This window comes from Aquila chrysaetos, chromosome 13, assembly GCF_900496995.4.
Source record: "Aquila chrysaetos chrysaetos chromosome 13, bAquChr1.4, whole genome shotgun sequence".
Taxonomy (NCBI): domain Eukaryota; kingdom Metazoa; phylum Chordata; class Aves; order Accipitriformes; family Accipitridae; genus Aquila; species Aquila chrysaetos.
This window is the reverse complement of record NC_044016.1, coordinates 18,010,689-18,030,384: the sequence shown is the minus strand read 5'-3', so window position 1 is coordinate 18,030,384 and position 19,696 is coordinate 18,010,689. Positions and strand designations below refer to the sequence as shown.

The window sequence follows — 19,696 nt, the reverse complement described above, 5'->3', positions numbered from 1 at the left end:
TATGTCGTTATGTGGTTTGTTTTTTTTTTTACCTGGCATGAGTCTTTATATTAAAGAAGCCACTAGTGAGTGTAGAAAATACAACGTAATATTACTGTATGGGTTAATGGATGCTGTAGTGGTGTCCACCTAATCTGTTTTGGGGTTCTTATTTTTTTCTTCCTTGTTTTGATTTTCTTTGATCAGTAAGCACTTGGATGGTATTCTAGAAACTGGTCTTATGCGTGGTGTCAATCTGTGTGTGCACATCAACTTAAGCACTAATACTAAATGCAAGATTAAATATGTTTGGTTTTGTCCATGTAGCTTGTAAAATGCATGTAGGTTCTATTCTGTAAAAAACAAATTATTTGAAAAGAATTAGAAACAAAAGAACAGAGTCTCGGAAGAACTGTATACGTACACGAATGAATGTATTATATGTACTTGTAATCTCTTGAAGAATGCCCATTAAAATAAAACCTTTTAAATCATTAGCATTACTACTTAATGTGTCTTAATAGTTCCTTTTGTTTGATTGACAATTAGCAAATTAATGGGAAAAAGCCAGTTAATGCCATACTCCCCTTCAGGAGTGAAAGCTGTTCCTTATTTAATTTTTTCCTTAATGATGGAAATATATGAAATACTGGGGAAAAGGCTGGGGGAAGATTGCCCTCTTGGGTATTTTTTGTTGTTGTTTGTCTTGTTGAAAAAGGTTTTGTAATCTGTGCTGGTTCTTCTACTGTAGATGATAGTACCATTTGGAAACATAAAGCTGAAGGGAACATAGTGGGTCACGAGATCCTGTCTGTTGCTGTTACAGGCAACCATGCCATATAATCCCATCCATAAACTGATCATACCCCAACAGGACAGCAGCTAGGTTTTGTCCTCACCACTCATATGGAGTGTTGTCCTGCAACTTCAGGTTAAAACTGTGTTCTGATTTCTAGCCATAGTGTGCTTGTGAAGCCATAATGTGCTTGTGACCTTTTTATAGGCATTTCCAAGAGTACACTTTTCTTTCAGCTGTCAGAAAAGAGCTGCACACCAAGGCAGAATTTGAGAAGAGTCAGCTCTGTCTCATTTTTCATCTGAGACAATTAGGCTTTTAAGACCCATTCTTCCCTGCAGTTTATCACTAAGTTTCTTGGCATGTTTTGTTCTGCACGTTAATAGCTGGTATGCAGCTAGTCTCTCTGGATGCTGACAGTTTCAGTCCTGCCAAAGCTTCAAATGGCACAAGACTGTCTTCCTGAAACCACTCAGCGGTCACTTTTTTTTTTCTCCCCAGATAGGGCAGGGTCTCCTAACAGTGTTTAAGTGGTTTGCATGTTCCTTCCTCACAGCTGCTTGTGGGACAGAGCATACCAGGGCAATACCAGGCCTATTTTTCGATGGTTACACTTCAGATTCCCCACTTAAGCGTCTACTAAATGAATTGGTGTTTGACTTATTAGTTATCTGTAAGCTTATCAGTATTCAGTTTGTTATTTCCCATTTTATATTTATTATTTTTTATGTACAGGATGTGAATGAAGATCCTGGAGAAGATGTTGCACTTCTCTCCGTTAGTTTTGAGGATGCGGAAGCTACTCAGGTTTTTCCTAAGCTGTACCTCTCCCCACGTATTGAACAGTGAGTGAGACAGGTTTTTTCTGGTGTTTTGATTCTACTTCATCTCTGAACTTTTCGATTTTTTCCTGATATATGTGAGAAATGTTGGCTGGGTGATAACATGCTATTGCTTTAAATTGCTTAAAGTCATAGTGATTACTGCAAGCGTGTGTGCGGTGGAGAAATGACAGGTCTTCTTTTGGCTAGTTCTGTATCTATGGCTGGACCTCATATGAAGAAAAGTCATCACTGGCTACATGTGGTATTCTTGTAGCATCATAGTCTATGAAAACTATGCTGTGTTTTCCTGTAGCAGTATATTTTGAGTGCCTCTTACGGTACAGCATACTGATATTTTTTGTGGGGGAATCTTTAATTTCTTTTGGGAAGGTAAGTTCACTGTATAAACTTAACACATTTGAATAAAGTATTGTTGTAGAAGCTAAAGGGCTTTATTAATTGTGTTTTAGGAATTTTCAGCTTTAGTAAGTTACTTTTTTCAGGAGAATATCTGAATATTTCATTTTAAGATTGTTGAACCTTACTGATCTGTTTACCAGTTGGCAAACAGATTTGCTGAGAAACAAATTTCTGCTCCTAAAATGGAAGGGTGAGGATTAGAAATCAGTCTGCTTTCATGAAATTTCTCTTCTTCCATTTCTGGAATTAAGAATGTCTTAATGCTCCTCCTTCCCTTCAGTATCTCAGTCTTGTAATGTCTGCTTCAAAAAATTAACTACATTAGACTGTTCAGGTATACAACAGTCAAACTGCTCTAGCATTGTTTCAGTGATGCTTTGCTTTTCTGGTTAATACTGCAGTGGCTTTCCTCTGAACTGGTGATGACACTTCTGGGTAGAGAAGAAAAGATGGGAAATACTGACTACCACAGTTTTATAATAACTCAGTGATAAAGTTTGCGTGAATGAAGGAACGTGATATCTTGACATTTTTCTCAGCAGGGCATTGGTCTGGATAAACTATTGGATGCAATTTAAAAAAAACAAAAACCAAGATTTGATTTAGATACAGGCATAAGGCATCCCAGATATTTTACTTAAGAAAATGTAGGTTACACATGCACGTGCGAACACACACACAATATATTTAGCAGCTTTTACATTTTCATATTTTTTATCAATTCACTACTTTTTGTCAGCACGAGCTGAAGGAATAATTGTAGTCAGACATGTAATTGTCCTTCCATCCAAAGGATTCTTCTGCTCAGCTGCTGTTAAAAGCAAATGGGCTGTCATTAGCTTCCATTGTATTTTCAGCTCTAGTCACAAGTTGATTAAGTGTATTTCAGGCCACCCAGGTATGTCTGTCTAAATGACTCGTGTGCTATAGAATACATTGGTTATTTTCCCCCTTTCAATAGTATCTTTAGAAAGATGTTAACCTCTTGATACCAAGCAGAATAGCAATATGAAGGAACACTTTGTCTTCCTAAAAGTATTGCATTTTCTGTCAGTGCCCTAGAGAATATCTGATTTTAGATGTATGTTGTAGAGCAATATAGCAGAAAGATATTTGAGTGGTGTTAGTACGTATCTGACATGTGTGGCATATTTATGGCTTTGTCATCTATAGCATGTTAAAATCATGCCAGTAAACCCTGGAGTTCCATGCCACACGTGTCATGTTATCTCTGTATCGAAGTTGAGATACTTAACTCGTCTAACTCAATCTGTGCTCATGCATTTGTATGGTATTCATCATAGTATCTAGATACTGGTAATCCATAATACCAGAGTTGCGTGTGAGCTGTTGCACCTTACTTTATTCTACTGGCTACATTTTATGTGCCATGGAAAAATGTATGGGTACATTTTCAATGTTTGTTTGATTGCGCTTTAATAACAGAGATGTGGTTGTCTCTTGTTCTTTCCCAAAACCAATCTCTGCTCTGTTTAGCAGGGACTGACAGTCTAGATAGTTAACTTCCCAATGTTTGGGAACTGAAGCAACAATGCATACTTCTTTATACTTTTTGCCAAAAATACAAGAAGCCTCAAGAAGCCCTGAGGATTAGTTTAATGACTTTGAGGCCATGGCATGTTACATTTGAATTGTGTTCTGCTTATAAAAGTTCTTTCCTGCTGCTAACAGTAATTGCATCTACAAAAGCCATGGAAGCAAATCACTAGTGTATTTTTTTAATGCAGCAGATTTTGAGGTGGAGTAAGTAGTAGTTGACAGTTCCCAACATAACATTCCCAAGTACTCAACAAAACAGGAAAAATACCAAATTCCCACAATTATTTTGCTAATACTAAACTCTGTTCACCTTAGGAAGAATGAGCAAACAGGAACAGCATTTTTCCTGAGGTATGAAGAAACATTTTCAGATACAAATGTTTCAGCTTTGTAGAGAAATAAGAGCAAAGGGCCTATTTGTGTAACAGGAGTTATCTCCTGCTTTCCCAAGAGGTTTCATTGCTTTTGTGCTCTACTATATAAACATGCATTCCCACATTGCATTTTCTAAAAATGATACATACCCACAGATCTTGTCAGCGAATTTGAGCCCTAGCAATATGAATATAGCATTTTTGCTTTGAAGGGTTATTGTAAAGCACATTTGCTCTATTTTGAGGTGGATGTAAACATAATACTAGTGAGACTTTGACTGCTCTTTGTCATAGACTCTGGAAGAGAGATTTGCAAAATGAGGGAAATGTCCACTTTTTATGGTTTGGGGCCAAGACGTTAGTACATTGGTTGGCTTGAAAAAGCTCACATATTAAAGCAGGGGGTAAAAATGCAGCAGAGAAGTGCTGTGGCTCATTGGAGTCAATATCGGTGTTCCATTGACTTGTGTGGTGTGGTATCTGGCTGTAAGAGTGTCCAGTCCAGTTCTTACAGTAAAAAAAAAATCCCACACTTAGGGATGAGGAGCATTTGTGTTAGTTTATAAAAATCTCAGCAATAATTATTCATAATTATACCTGGTTTAATTCTTTCATTAAAATTTGATAGTTTAAAAACATTCCCTAAAATACTAATTGTTCAAAACACGTTAACAACAATTTCTAGTTAATGTTTCCTTAATTTGAAATCAATCACTTAAAAAAGCTTTCATTTTATAATTTTAAGAATTGTTCTTATTCTTCACTGATGCACTGCATCAATAAGCAGGTAGATGCCAGTAACAGTTGTTTTTAATTATTTCAAAAATTAGATTAAGTTAAAATGAAATGTGGGGTATTTATGATATGTGTTTTGTTTAAAAACTATCATCATAACTGAAGTATCATAAAAACAAGTTTCTGCACACTTCTGGAGGAGGTGATAACCTGGGAAACCCCATAGACAGACCACCCAACTTGAGAGGATGGTGCTAGTCAGCATCTGTGAGTGCGTGTCCCTGGCTCATCCTTCTCCTCGTGGGACGGGCTGCAGGATGCTTTTCATCCCCCACTGACGGCTGCTGTGCTTTGGGGAGAGGGTCAGAGAGCTGAGCAGTGTTAGTACCTGAGGCCTCTCACTTGCTCATCCACCTGACCATCTCCTGCTGCTAAGTAGGTACAGACATATTCTGAGGCTGCTTCTGCACAATGAGGAGCTGCTGGGATATTTATTTACCCCTTATGTCTCTGCATTTCCATGCATTATTCATAATGTCTCTAAACCTGTCAGTAGAAAGCATCTTGCTTGCTCAAAATTATCTTTCTAGTGAAAGTGTACTAGATACTCATATGGAAAGGAAATTTGTAATAAAAGTATCCATCATATCTTTGGTTTCCGTTTATTAAAAGTCACTAGTCTCTAAATCCAAGGAGTCAGTGCGAGATTGAACGGCTAATTTCTATATTAATTCTTAAAATGTGTGTCAGCGTAGTACACATGAATGTGGATCAGAAGTGGGTTTTTAAAAAAAAAAATTAATGTATGTTTGTGGGGTTTTTTTTCTTTCATGAGTCATCCATGCTAAAGAAAATAAAAACGGGTTTGTCTTGGTTCGCATTTTAAGAAAAAAAGATATAAGGGTAGAAACACTGTTGCTCAGTGAATGCTGTGTTCCCTGGATTCACAGAAATAATGCTGCAATAAACAGTGTTGTCCTGGAGGGCTTTTCTCTGATAAATATGTGGATGTGAATATGCTAAGAAAACCAGCTGTCAGTAGAACTTGTTTTGCTTAAATGGATCAGGCTCCATGCTTTGGGGACTGAAATGGTTGTTTTTTACTGGTCTGGGAGCTGTGCCAGAGGGTTCTTCGTGACTGAGGGTGGTATGCAGAGTTTGGTGACTGCATTTAACCTTCCCATACAGACAGGGGAGAGTAACAAGAACCTGGTCTGAACTCTTAGACTTTGAATGTTTCTGTATGTTTTTCACTGATGGAAAAAAAAAATAGAAGAGAAAATTAAACACATGTATTTGCTCTAAGGTGTTTCTTATCTTTTACCTGTCCTTTTTGTTAGGAGTTGGAGGAGGAAAACTGTGGAATATTATCCATTTACTGCCAGGTACCACCTCTCGCTATGTTTGAGATGCAGGGGTGCTGTGAAGGGCTTCACCTTTAAAATTGGTATGCCATACTGCTGAGTGCACATCACTGGTTGAAGCCTGCTGTTTCAGAATGGTTATGAATACACAGGCTCTAAATGAGTGGTCATGTTTAGGCCTTTTTATATGTTTGTCTTTGTAGAAGACAGAAGTAAGAAGGTCTTCTATTTGGCATATTACAATGTGCTTATTCATCTGAGTTGATGATTTCAGTAGAGAATTGTTAGTAGACAGCCAAGACAGTCCACGACCTCTTCAAATCCCAGAGCATTTTTGCAGACATGGGAAGCAGGAATTACTGTAGCTTTGCAGGGCTTTCTCTTCCATTAAGCCTAGTTTGGTCGTGCCTCTACGCAATGCCTGGCCAGTGAGTCAGCTATACCTCCTGCTTGTTGTATGTGCTGTGTCCCCATCATCCAAATCTTCTGAAACTGTAGGCAATACTGTAACCGGATTTCCAGTCTAGCTCTCCTTTGCAATTCTTCCTGTGTCCTAAAAATCATCTGGTTTTCTGCAGCTACCTTTTGATGGCCTGTTGACAGCTTCAGAAGAGATCAGGGTAGACTGGGATTGACATTCAAAACAGATTGACTTGTACTTCTGTCCCGGGCGTTCAACTGTACTGGCTGTTCCTTTTTTTTCTGAAGCTGATACAGAACAATTAGTGAAAATAGTTGTAGAAGAACTAAGATTATGTGTCCATTATCTAAATGGTGCTTTAATGCTGGATATGTTAATGCTGTCCTTAAAAGGTTCAGTTAGTGAGATTTTTAAGATGGTTTTCTTTCAGTTAAGAGACTAAGCTATTAGACCTAATCATTGAGATATGACATACTTGACGCAGTTTGGTGGGACTGATTTTGTTGCTAGGTAATGAGGTACCAGTTTCTCTGTATAGGACATAAGGGGCATTTTTTTGTCTGACATACGCTTTGTGGCAATCCAGAGGTCAGTGTTGCCTCGAGTCTCAGAGCAAAACTTGGAGTTGAATGTTGGGAAGGGTTTGTGTCTTCCTGGAGGTTTTGTCAGGTTTCTCTCTAGAGTGTTAGCCTGTATGCTTAAGGTTCTGTAACCTGATGGTGGAAGGAGTATTTTCACATGCTGTGTCAAGTGCATGTGTATCCCTTAAAGGATTTTCTTGTATAGTAGAGAAATTAATAAGAAATTACAAAAGAAAAGGGAAACATGATTCAAGACAGCCCTCTCCAACTCCCTTCCTTTACATACTCCTGACTAGAGTGGAATGGTCTACAGAAATTTCACTAGTTTTAAACATATTTGTTTCCTTTAGATACAAACCTTTCCATTAAGGTGTTGCATTTTTTCACTTGTGTATATATAGTTTATTTCAAGCTACCCTAATTAAACATACAATTCTGTTTCATGTTATGTTGTCATGTACTGTGAGTATACCATGTTTCATTGTAATAATCCCTGTTTCAACATAGGCATTTCTAAGTACTGTTGTAAAGCTGTACTCTTCTAAAATATCCTCCTCAGCATTTTTACTGTGGTATCACTGCTTCTAGATATGTTTACCCTCCTACAAAGAGTGATAATGAAGCAAAAAGGGAACAAGTAATTTTTCTTTAGGACATCAGACAGTGTTATACATAAAGGTGTTCTTGGTTCTTTACTGTTGCCCATATGTTTAGACTTGTATCTTTGTACAGTGAGATTGTCAGAAGCACTTTTAATTAGTCAAAACTAATTCTGGCAATGACATTGAAAATTACTGTCATCTCAGTTACTAGCTAGGCCAGTACTTAGTACTTTTGAAATCTTCCCCTGTATTTGCAATAGGGATTTTTTTTATTATTATTTTCTTAGATTGTGTTTACTTTGCTACTGAAATTAATTTTAGTTTTACAAAACCTCTTCTTTTGATACATCAAATGTTTTTGGGGTTTTTATTGCCTATGTTGTTCTTACAGTTTTGGGGGTTGGAGGGTATTTTTATTCCTATTCTGACATCCCTGGTGCAGTACTGAAGTGCCTTTCTCAGATATTTCCCCAAGACATTAGAGCACACACAGCAGATTTCACCTTCCTTTCCTGAAATGTTTTTGTAAGAGAAAGGATGCCTGCTGAACAGAATCAATCCATGTTAGTACTGACCTGTGTCTGTCACAGATGGCAGGATTTTTTTCATACCTAAGAATTAATAGGAATCTTTGGGGGTTTTTATGGAGGACCTTTTGTTCTAAAGAACTGTGTGGGCCAACTGTAGGGCCAGCTTGAACTCCTTGAAGTGTTTTCCATAAAATTAGTTAGGCTGACCAGAGAAATTTGAAACAAGTGTCATCGTTTTTTATTCTATGGCTTGTGATACGGCAGTAATAAAGCAAGCAGGAGGGTCTGGTAACCAGCGTTAAATGTTAACCTAAAAAATTCTGAACTAAGTGTTTCTTGAAAATGCAATGAAAAAATCAGGTCTTATCTGAACTGTAAAATTTATACATAGGGAAACTTATCTTGGAGTTTGTCTAGGACTAAGTTAATTGTGATTTGATGGATAATGTTCTGTTGTTAAATACTACTTTAAAAAACAACAATTAAATACAGAGTTGCTGGGAAATCACAATTGAAGCAGTAGTTTCTCTGTTAAACATACATAATTCCGCAGACTGTCTGCTTGGAATGAAATAGCTCTTGCAGAAGAAAAGTGCTTCGAAGTTACTGACTGCATCAAATTTAAAAATTATCTGACAAGTCTGAGACTTCTGGCAATTTATCCTTAAATGTAATCACATGAGCAGGTCATTGAGGGGTTTTCTTTCAACTCGAAGTTAAGCTTTAGCTATTCAGCTGCATCCATTCTGACTGGGTATTAATTAATTACCAAAACTGACAAACAGTAGTTACAATGAGTTAATTAGAATTTGTCTTGGCAGCAAATGCAGTGAGTATAGAAAGGCACATTTACTCAACAGTTATGAAAACTCAAATTTCCTAGAGTACACTTTGAACCTGCTTTTGTTGCCGCGTGGGTATTTTTCCCAGTTTTTGATATAAATCCAAACCCACCACTACAGAACGTGATACTATATTTTAACAGAGTACACTTCACTGAAGCTGATTTTTGCATATTTGGGATATGTGGCTTGCTTTCTGAATATGGTGACTAAGTCATTTGTTTTCAGAGAACTTCACACTAATTGCGATCTGCACATTTTAGTGTTCTGTCTTCAGACTTTTCCTATTTTATTATTTTAAACAGTTAACAAAAAGTCGGCTACTCTTTAATGCTTGCTTCCAGATGGTCATGTTCAATAGGTACAAATCTCTGACCACTTGGAAGTGAAGAGTTTAGGATTTTCAGATAAAGCCTCTAAAAAATGTGAAACGCAGAATTAAGTTGTATGTGAAAGACCTCAGTTTTGATCGCCTATGTTGTGTTCTTCCCCCTCAATTGGGGAGAGCTGGCAGCACCCACCAGGAACCATGTTGCTGGCATTTCGGCAGGGAACGTTGTGGCACAGGGAGCATGGATTGAGGAGGATGGCAGAGGAACAGCCCTGCAGGGAATCTGATGAGCAGGAGGGAGACTAGCCTGTTGTCTGTGTGATCAAAAGAAAGGACTGAGGTGTGTCCTTCAAGACCGACAGAAGGGCTCATTCCCCCAGTGACCTGCCTTTTTCCCATAAGCTTCCTGACCCCACGGTAGGACTAGCTACCACCTCTCAGTTTTCTTAGCCTTCTGCCTTCCTCTTTCCTGCCAGTAATCAGTGGCATTTTAAGCTTAATGTCTTCTTGAAAGGAGCTTTAGTACCTCCTTAATAATCTGTTGTAGGAAGATGCCATTTCCCCAAAATAAATAGCGGCTGATTTTTGCAACATGACTACTGGGTTTCTGGGGGTTTTCTTTTCCCTAATTATTAATAAAGTGATTTATTGTATTGCTGATTTTATTTAAGGCATATGAGGCAGTCACAGTCTATCCCACTACTTAACTACATGAGCTACTTGGCTCGTGTGAATGTTAGCTAAGAACCCCTTTCCTTTCAGCATTTGCACATTGGACCTACCTGGAGAATATGTGTAAAAGACATATTCCCAAGTGTGAGACTTTTTGTTGAATAGTCTTTTACTAGATAACAAGTGCCCCTTCAGAAATACTGAGAACTTCTTTCCTAGGAGCTTTTCTCTGGAGAATCCCCTTAAAAAATCACAAGGATTTGTTGAACTGTAAACCCAACACAGGCATCCTGTAACTATATTAAACTTCAGCTTTCTTTAAATGAAAGTGCAGATTGTAGGCAACTTAGAAAAGTAATACTTTAAATGGAAAGGAGTTGCTGTATTTTGTGCTTTTTGAAAAACATGTAAGCTGATCTTTGTAGAAAGCAGAAACAGCCAAAAACATAATTGTACAGAGCAGAGCTTAATGTGAATCCTCTACATTTTACATCTTTCATTCCTCTACAGCCAGCACTTCTTAAGGACTAGCAGGACCTGATTAATCTGCAACCTGGAAGAAACACACAGAGGTAGTTGGAGTTGGCCTGTGGGCCACCTTAAAGCCAAGGAGTTGCATACTCCTTTTATGTTTAAAGAAGCTTTTTTTTCCCCCCCCTTCAATCAACAAGAAGTATTCTTGTACCTGTCCTCTTCTGTATGTCAAATGAGTATTGCTGCTCCCTGCTCTCTTTCACTGCAAATCAGTGAATTCGTCTGTTGTCTTTGAGCTGTCACAGGCTACAGCTAAACTGTGGGACCCACCTCTGAGGTTTGCACCCTGGTCAAATTCAAAACTGGTGTCAGAAGATGACCTGAATGTTCAACATCCCACTTCCCACCCTGATTTTCATTGGAAGAAACCCCGGGCACTTGGATAGGGAGGAAATTGTGTGCTTCCAACAGGTCTTTGATTTGGATGATCAAGAGCCAAAACTCTGGTGTACACTGTGAGGCACACCTGCCTTGCATAATTTTGGTTTTTCGGGTTTGTGGGATTCTTTTTTGTGCAGTAATTGATATATCTAGCTAAGAAAATTTGGAAATCCTTATTTAAGACATTTATCAAACGTGACATGGGGTAGCAGTGTTTTGAAGTCTTTTCCTTTCAGTGGGGTTATAAACCATTCCTGTCTTTCATGATTTCTAGAAATCATATAGCCGATGTGTTAATGGAAGAAAAATTGGGAGTTCTTTCTGTATAGTTTGGAAAACATACATGTGTGTCGACAAAAGAATATTATAGAATTTAAATCACTGATCCCACCTGTGATATTTAATATGTGCGTATGTGTCAAACATCCCACGGAGGAAGACAAGTTAAATTTGGCAAGAACTGAAACTTTAGAATATTAAAATATAGATTCTTTTTCATTGGATTTTAAAACTAAATTCTTTGAGCTGGTTTCTGGTCAGGGGCCACTGAAAATACACAAGGAGGAAACTTCAGGTATTTAACAATTTCAGTGGACAAAACTCTGTTAGTACCAAAGTTGCAGACACCACAGTGCAGTGGAAAAACCTGTACAAATAGAGCGAAACAATTCTGCTTGCAGATATTTGCTGTTGAAGCCAATAAAAGGGCTGTCCTCTTCTGTGTGGTTTAGTGATGTCAAGCACTACTTGCTGGAGGCAGCTATGCTACTGCAATGCTTTCCTGACCTTAAATAGCCTATATGCTGGCTAATGCAAGCATTCAAATATAAATACAGGGTACATAAGGACAAAAGGAGGCCAGAAAAGCCATCTAGGCCCCTTCCCTCCCCTGAATTAGTGTCTTCCTCAGTATTCTTCTCTTCTGGTATTTGTCCAAGATATTTACAAAACCATTTAGACTAATTGTTCCCTTGTGTTGCCTCAGTACTGTTTATTCCGTATGTTAAGTACTGCATGCAAAGTAATTCTGCTCTTCAGCATGGCTGCTGCTTGCTTTCCTTTTCCTTTCTTCGTGGTTGCCTTTGATAGTAACCCAAACAGCTGTGCAACCTCTGTTCTGGGAGGTTGCATGTACTTCAGCAGCAGCTGCCTGCTGCTCTTCCCTAGCCTTCCTCTCTGGGGCAAGTAGGACTTTCTGGGACATTTTGTGGAGGTAATTCCTTCAGGTCATGTTTTTGGTTGACTTCCCAGATATTTGTGTTTTTTTTTTTTTTTCCTTTTACACTGTAATGGTAAGATCATTAGATCACAGGTATGTGTAATTACATTGTGATCCTCTTAACTTGTTCCATTGCTTGAAGATTGTCTGTGTTTCTTTCGCAGCTGTAATGAGGACTGTATAACTTGCTTCTTACCACCTCAAATCTTGTTGTTTTCAGTTGGTACTCTTGTATTTGTTCACTTACCTACTACTTAAGTTTCTTTTACTGCCGCCTTAATTTTTTTTTTTTCTTTAAGTTCCATCTCTATTTTCTGGTTTTTGTTTTGGCTGTTTGTTTTTATCTCTGCACACATCTCTGAAAATGTGTTTCATTTTCAAGAAGTGAGCCTCTGTTTTTTTGCACGTCGGGTAGCAGTTTTTCCTGCAGTTGACATAGAAACTGCAAGGAGAGTTGAATGATGAACATATATCACGACAAAGGAAGTCCTGTTGAAAGTTTAGGCACTGTTTGATCAATGACAACAAAGATCTAACAGCCCTTTTAATTGTCTTGGCACACAGAATCGGTGCACGTCCAGAACAGTCATTTAGTGTTGTCTACGATTTCAGTGCCTTTGCTCTGTTTATTTTAAAACATTTTAACATTAACTTTTTTGTAACACTTAAAAATGTTTATTTTACATCTCTTTTAACATTATTTCTCTTTACAATTAATTGCTTCCATTTATAAAAGGAGCAAAAACTTCAGGATTTTTATGCAACAGTGAAAGCAAAAAAAATTCCATTATATTGTATTTGTCAAAACCTGGATTACATATAATTTAACAATCTTTTTTCCCCTTCATGACAGTATTCTAATTAGAGCACGTCTCAGCAGTAACAGGGATCATATTTCTCAGTACCATGAATTTCTTTACTGATTTTGTTTTTCTAGTATTACGTTAAAATTTTGGAGGTCACATCAATTTATAAAATACATCAAGTTCCTTAACCTATGGTAGCTACAGTGTTTTTGCAGAAAATTAATTTGGAGTAATTAGGTGGCAGATCTCACATCAGAGTTGTAGAGCTCTTTGTTGGAAAGGAACTCTGAATCATCCAGCCCAGCTTCCTGCTTGGCACGGGACTACCGCCAGCACAAGCTCAGATTTTGTGTAGCCAGGCTTTTGTCTGGCCGCATCTTGAATGCTCCCCACAGTGGAGATTCTACAGCCTCCCTGAGAAAATGATCTGCTGCTCTGCTACCTGCCTTAGGGGAGGAGTTCCTCCAAAAGTCCCGTCTGAGCATCCCAAGGCCTCAGTTGGTCCAGTCCTTCAGATCATAAAGGTCCCTCTGGATTGAAGCTGTGCAGTTTATTGTAGCAGTATTATACAATGTCGTTAATGGTATGCCATTTATCACGGTGGTGTGGAAGCAAGGTACTCTTCACCCTTGAACTACCATTCTTCCATTTCAACTCTGAATCAACAACAGAAGCTGTGTCAACACCACTTGCTTCCCCCATAAATTAAGCTTTTTTTAGTTAGTCTCATCATGCTTCTCCAGCAACATGGAAGGGTGAGGTCTTAAGGATGTATTGCTAGCTAGGGTTTCCTCTGGCTGGATGTCATGATGAGCTGGTATAAAGTTAAATGAAGTTCCCATCTCACTGCTGACACAGTAAAGGGATGGCGTGAGGAACGAGGGCATGAGTTTGCCGCATTCTGACAGTTATCACCAATGCATGGTCCTTTGGGACTAGCTGGTATGTGACATAATTTAGAGCAGCATAGGGCAGTAAGGGGCCAAAAATCAAAGAATTTGGGTCAATATAATGGGTGGTGGTATGCCTTGCCACATCAAGGCACATAATACAGGGAAATCTCTTTAACATTGTCTTTTTAACTCTGTATGCTGAAGGCTTCTAGTCTCTTTCCAATACACAAATAATAATTTGTATTTTCCTTTCTTAAATTTCATATACTACAGCAAAATCAAAAAAAAATAAACCAGCCAACCCTCAAATAGAACCACTAGTCACTAGCAATGAATGATCTTGGCAGTGCAACTGGCATTGCTGAGTACTTTCTATGTACAACCGAGCACACTTAAAATGCTAGGAAAAAGGATAGATTTACCCTGGTTTTGTTTGTTATACTAATGCTATGAAAGTCTAGCATTCTATTTTTGTTCATGTACCAATCTGTTCAGCATATTTTGTTTAATAGTTTAATGGTAGAGTCTATATGCAACCACCCATGTTACATCAGACTCTGTGCAACTGGAATGTTGTTTACTTTTCACCAAGGCAACTCCCTGTTTTTTATTAATTAATATATAACAAGGTCCTACAGCTGACTCCCTTTAAAGTCAAGATGTAGGGGTGTTCAGGATTTATAGGAATACTGTGCTGAGGCCTTGTAGCAGCAGCGTGTTTTGTGCAACTGGCCTATTAAAGGAGACGGTTTCAGGTGGGGGTCATTTTTATACATATATGTTTTCTTTTATTCTTCCTCAGTTATCTTGGACAGGTTATGTTTGTACTGCACATGCACAGTCCTTTAATACCTGGTGCCATGAAATTATTTTCTTAAGCAACAGAATGAAACCAAGATGATTTGTGGGAGAGTCTTCTACCGCAGTAACCTCTCATTGTTCTTTTGGGGACTAAAGGAGAACTCGCATTTCTGAGCTGGTCAAATTGGCAACTGTAGCTCATGTTTAACATACAAACATTTTCTTTTTCTTATTTTTGACAAGAGGACATCCCTCAAATGTCTCAATTACAGTCATACCAGCAGGGATTTTTTTGTTAAATCTTCACTCATTTTGTCTAAGCTTGATTTGAAATGATGCAAGGAATACAGTATACACAATTTTCTTAGTGCTATTCCACTGATAAAATGTTTTACAGTCTTTTAATCTGAATATCTGTAAGTTTTTCACAAACTTTAATGTGTTTATCTTCTTGGTACCCTTCTGGGATAAGTTAGTACTAAATATTGTCAGGATGTGTGAATGTATCCGTGTGTGTCAGAAAGATTTCATGATTAGGAAACTAGAACCAAATAGAGACTCCCTTTGATAATCTCAGTGTGTACCACATAAATGTTGCTAGGCTTAGAAATATGGTCTCTTTCTGTTATGGTCAAATTTTGTACCTAAAATGTCTTCCCACATAGTGATCCTCCTTAATCACTGCCCTGCCTTAGCTATATAGGCTGTCTTGAGGCTATACTCATTTAGGTGCACTGACATGTGATACAGGTTCCTCTAGCATCTCCACTGTTGTCATTTGAGCAGTGTGCTCTAAAGAAAAAGAAATAAAAAATTCAGGATGTGCAGAAGTACATTTCTTTCCACCATGAAAAAGATGTTTCTAATAGTTCAGTGTATTTTTGAGCCTTGACCCCTGGCAGAATATCTCAGTAACTTAGAGATAAATAGATACTGCAATTGGCAAGCTGATTATAATTGTACATTAAGGCAAGCGGAAAAGGTCTTTTCATTTAAATCAGTCCTAAAAACCTGTAAAAATACTGGTTTCTATTTTAAGAACGAATAGTAGGTAAATAGTGTTCCATCCAAAATCTGCCAGTTATTGATTGTGTTTGTGTTGTCTTCATTATTTTTTTTTTAAAGTTTCTTTGTTGTAGGAGGACATCTTGGCAGAGTTTCACAATGTGTGGTTAACTGCTTGCTGAGCCACAAGCAAATAATACTGTACAGTTAAGCATTTCTTCCTGCATGACCAATTCCTATTCTCTTGGGTAACAGGAGTTCAAATCTGGGCAAAGATGACAGGCATAAACCTGTCTGATTGGATTAATAACATAGAAACTGTTGCTAGCCTCCCTACTAATCTTTTAAAGTTGGTCTTGTGGTAAGTTTCTCAACCCATATTTTGATTTTATTATACCAGCAAATAGATAGGTGAATAACTCTTGAATCCTAAAGGACAAAAGGAGAATCTGTTTCCCATTGACAGGCTTGGCAGATAGGAATTCTGCTAGAGGAGGTTGGAAAGGATATCTGGAAACCTGATGGGCAATGATGATTCAGAGATGGCTTCCAGTATATTGACTGTGGGGTATTTCTTTTTAAACACTGTGTCATTTTTGCTTTTGTGGCATTTTCAGTCTCCCAGACTGCCTTTTCTTGGAAATAAGAAGCAATTAGATTGAGGAAGCATAAGTTTTGCTATCCGTGTGTTTGTTCACACCTGGAATGGAGCTGTGAATTAGAATTGGTTTGCTTATCGGTTGGATATTATAATAAAGAAAAAAGTTTTTTTGATAAATTTATTTAATCATAAAATCAGTGCTGCACAGGGAAAGTCATGTTTGTTGTTGTGTGTTGCTAGGGAGAATGACCTCAAATTGTCCCTTTATCATATCCTTGCAAAAACTCAAGTAGCATATTTTGGGTAGTAGGATCTAATTTGGGGTTGTACCATTAAATTGAACGCCCAGGGAAAATCTATCTGTAACTTAAATTTACTTTTCTGTTCCTTTGTAGTTGTTTTGGAATGACAATAGTAGCTAACACTTGGGAGGGTAAAGTTATGTTACAGGAGCTCATAGGGAGCTTTTGGGAAAGAGCAATTCTGAAATTAAGATGATGATGTTCAAGGACATGGCATGAATTTGACTTTAGTTCTCTTCAGAATGCTGCAGTAGGCCTTTATAAGCTCATCTTATAATTTTGTACATGCAGTGTAAGACCTAAATCCTTAGCAAGGAAAAAGACAAACATCTTTTGGAAATGAAGTTCGCCCTTTGGAGTTACTCCAGTGTCTAGGCAGTCTTGATATCATACCTGCTGAAGAGACTTTCACCTTGATTAGGATACCAGTCCCCCAAACTGATTTTTGAAATGTCACAGCTGTGGCTGTTTTAAACTCTGTTTTATGTTGAAAGTGTTCAGAAGATTTCTTAAAGTATAGTACTTATTTGAATTAACTGTTGGAGGAGAATTACTTGTTTCATTTGGGTAGCTCTTAGTACCATATGAAAGAGGGGAAAAAAGTATACGAAGTAACACAAAGGGGGTTGGGGGAGGGGTTTACAAAACTAAAAAAGTTAGAAATTAAACCATGAACTATATCATATGAGTGTATTTTTAATATTCAAGTGCTTCCCTAATTTCTCCAGTGTCTCCAGCAACCTTTCCCTTCCCTCCTTCCCCTCCTTCCTTTTTACCCTTTCACTCCCCAGATTCTCAAAGCCGCTACTCTGGGGCCATTCCTGAATCTCTGTCTTCTCTATCAGTTTGTTCAAGTAGCATACTCCTCTTGTCTTGCCAGGCCTTGCCCAGAAGTCTCTTCCTTGTTCTTTTAACTAATAGAAATACGTTTTTTAGATATAGCTCTTTTTTTCCAACTAGGAGCTTTTGCTCTTTTATTCTCCCTCTCCGCCTTCCTTTGGAGTTGTCTGTGTTTCATCTCCCCTTTAACGTAGATTTACATTGAAGGAAAGATGAAAATGCCTGGTCCTGAAGATAGTTCAATAGAATTGAGCAATTCTGTGTATTCCCTGGTAGACAGCTGGTAGAGTGCTGGATTTTGAAGGCAAAATATGAAATTTTAAATTAAAAGAATTTTTGTATCTTTGAGATCTTGAAACATCTACCCTGAGTTTTGGACTTGATAAATAATAGTTTGTAGTCAGCTGTTCTCCAGACTTCCTTTGCTTTTACATGTACTGCATTTTTATTTCTTCTTGCAAAGTTAGAAAAATCAGACCATGTATTGGACATAAATTCCAACCTTTCCCAGCATTTGGCTAGATGAGCTACAATTAGTTATTTTTAGTCCTGACCAAGTTTGCATAAATGTTCTTCAGGTTGACACTAATTGGACACTGAATAAATACATGGTTCCTTGAAGGATAGATAGCTTTTCCAAGTACTGACCATGGCTTTAGACAGGTCACTTTCCAAAGTAGATGTCCAAAGAGAAAGGAATTTGGAGCAGGTGTTACACAAACTGTAGGAGTGTAAGTTTGACATGTAAATACCTAGGTGTCTTTTTTTCCACAACTAATACATGGAATTTGAAGTCACTAACTAGGCAATAAATCATGCATCTCAGATGCTATTTTTCATGTATTGTCAAGTTGAAAGATGAAAAATAGACATTCCCAAAACCAATTTTGTCTTCCATGCTCTGAAAATATTTAGGATACCAATCATATTAGAAACGTATTGATACACTAAATCAATTGGTAACAGTTGCATGTCACTGGTTTGGCAGAATTGGAAAAGAGGAAGTGATGAGTTAGTTACAAGGAATAATCTAGATAATAGTATGCAGTACTTGAAAAGTTTGTGCTGTATGGAACCATGACCTCCAGTCTCTTCAGTAATACTATTGTAATCACTAATTTCTAACAAAAAGCTACTCTGTCAGGTCAGTCAGAACAGAGACGCAAATCATTTATATTTCTTTTATGTTTGAGAAGTGTGTCTTTGGTTGTGTAGCTCAGGTGCTGCAAACAGGCAACACAATTTTTCAGGAAACTTGCCTCTCATAAAAGAATGAGATAGTTCCATTCTTCTTGACCACTTGTGCTTTTGTTCCTTGAACCTTTCAGCATGGGATTTCATGGTAAGTGCAAATTTAAAGTGTCTCGGATGGTGAACCTCCTTGCCTCTGACTTACACAATTCTAGAATAATATCAACCTTCAGGTGTTTTCTTTATTGTAAACTTAAAGTGCTTTTTTAAATTTTTTTTTTCTTTGGTATTCTTTTTTTCTGAAGTTGTTTGTGCTTAAATATATAACCTATATTCTTCCACAGTAGGAAATTTCTGATAACTTACTGCTGGGGCTTTTGCTGTGTCTTACAAGATAGCATCAGTTCCTTGACCTTTTACAGTGTTCAGGGATGGCAAGTAAGAAAGAAAGGGAAGGCTGGGAAATCTGTTAATGATCGATTTTTATCTGATTTTAATGTAGCAAAGAAACTGATTGGCAATTGGGAAGTGAGTTGGTTGTCTTTTGATCTCTCATAGACAGATCTTCTGTCTGATAGTCTGTTTCATGCTATAATTCTGACAAATCTTGTTTGAATTGTCAGTGAAATAGCCAAAGACTGACTTTGACCTTAGCTACTGAATTTATCTCCCATGCTTAGAGCGGATTCCTGTGGGCTTTTATCCTGAGTTTGGAGGGCTCATAATGGAGATGCTTTTGTTGTTGCTGCCCTATGGAAAACTGTTTCATGGACTGCGGATTTCAATATTGAGGTGTGCCAATTTGCAGAACTTCAAATAAATTATTCTATCTAGTTGTACTTGCTAATATTTTTACTTCAAGTTCCCATTAATAAAAATACCTTGTGCATCAACTTAAGTTTGTATTATAACTCTCCCAAAGAGCAAACAAAGGAGAACATTGCATCAAGTAAAATGTTTGTAGTTGTCTTCCCTCCCTTTCCCCCCACCTCCCAAAAAAGGTTAAACAGAGCTAGCTGTATCTCATCATCCACATTTCTACTATATACTGCAGTGCCTTGAAAACAAAGAGCACAGAAATAGAATCAGGCA

At 37.7% G+C, this 19,696-nt stretch overlaps 1 protein-coding gene across 2 annotated transcripts in view; it reads left to right on the top strand.

Moving 5' to 3' along the window:
- BABAM2 (BRISC and BRCA1 A complex member 2) overlaps nt 1-19,696 on the top strand; it is a 184,097-nt gene that overhangs the window by 101,124 nt on the left and 63,277 nt on the right. For both annotated transcript variants that reach the window (XM_030035410.2, XM_030035409.2), the window contains exon 7: nt 1,511-1,620. In XM_030035410.2, coding sequence (XP_029891270.1) covers nt 1,511-1,620 — 110 coding nt within the window. The remainder of the gene's footprint in view (nt 1-1,510; nt 1,621-19,696) is intronic.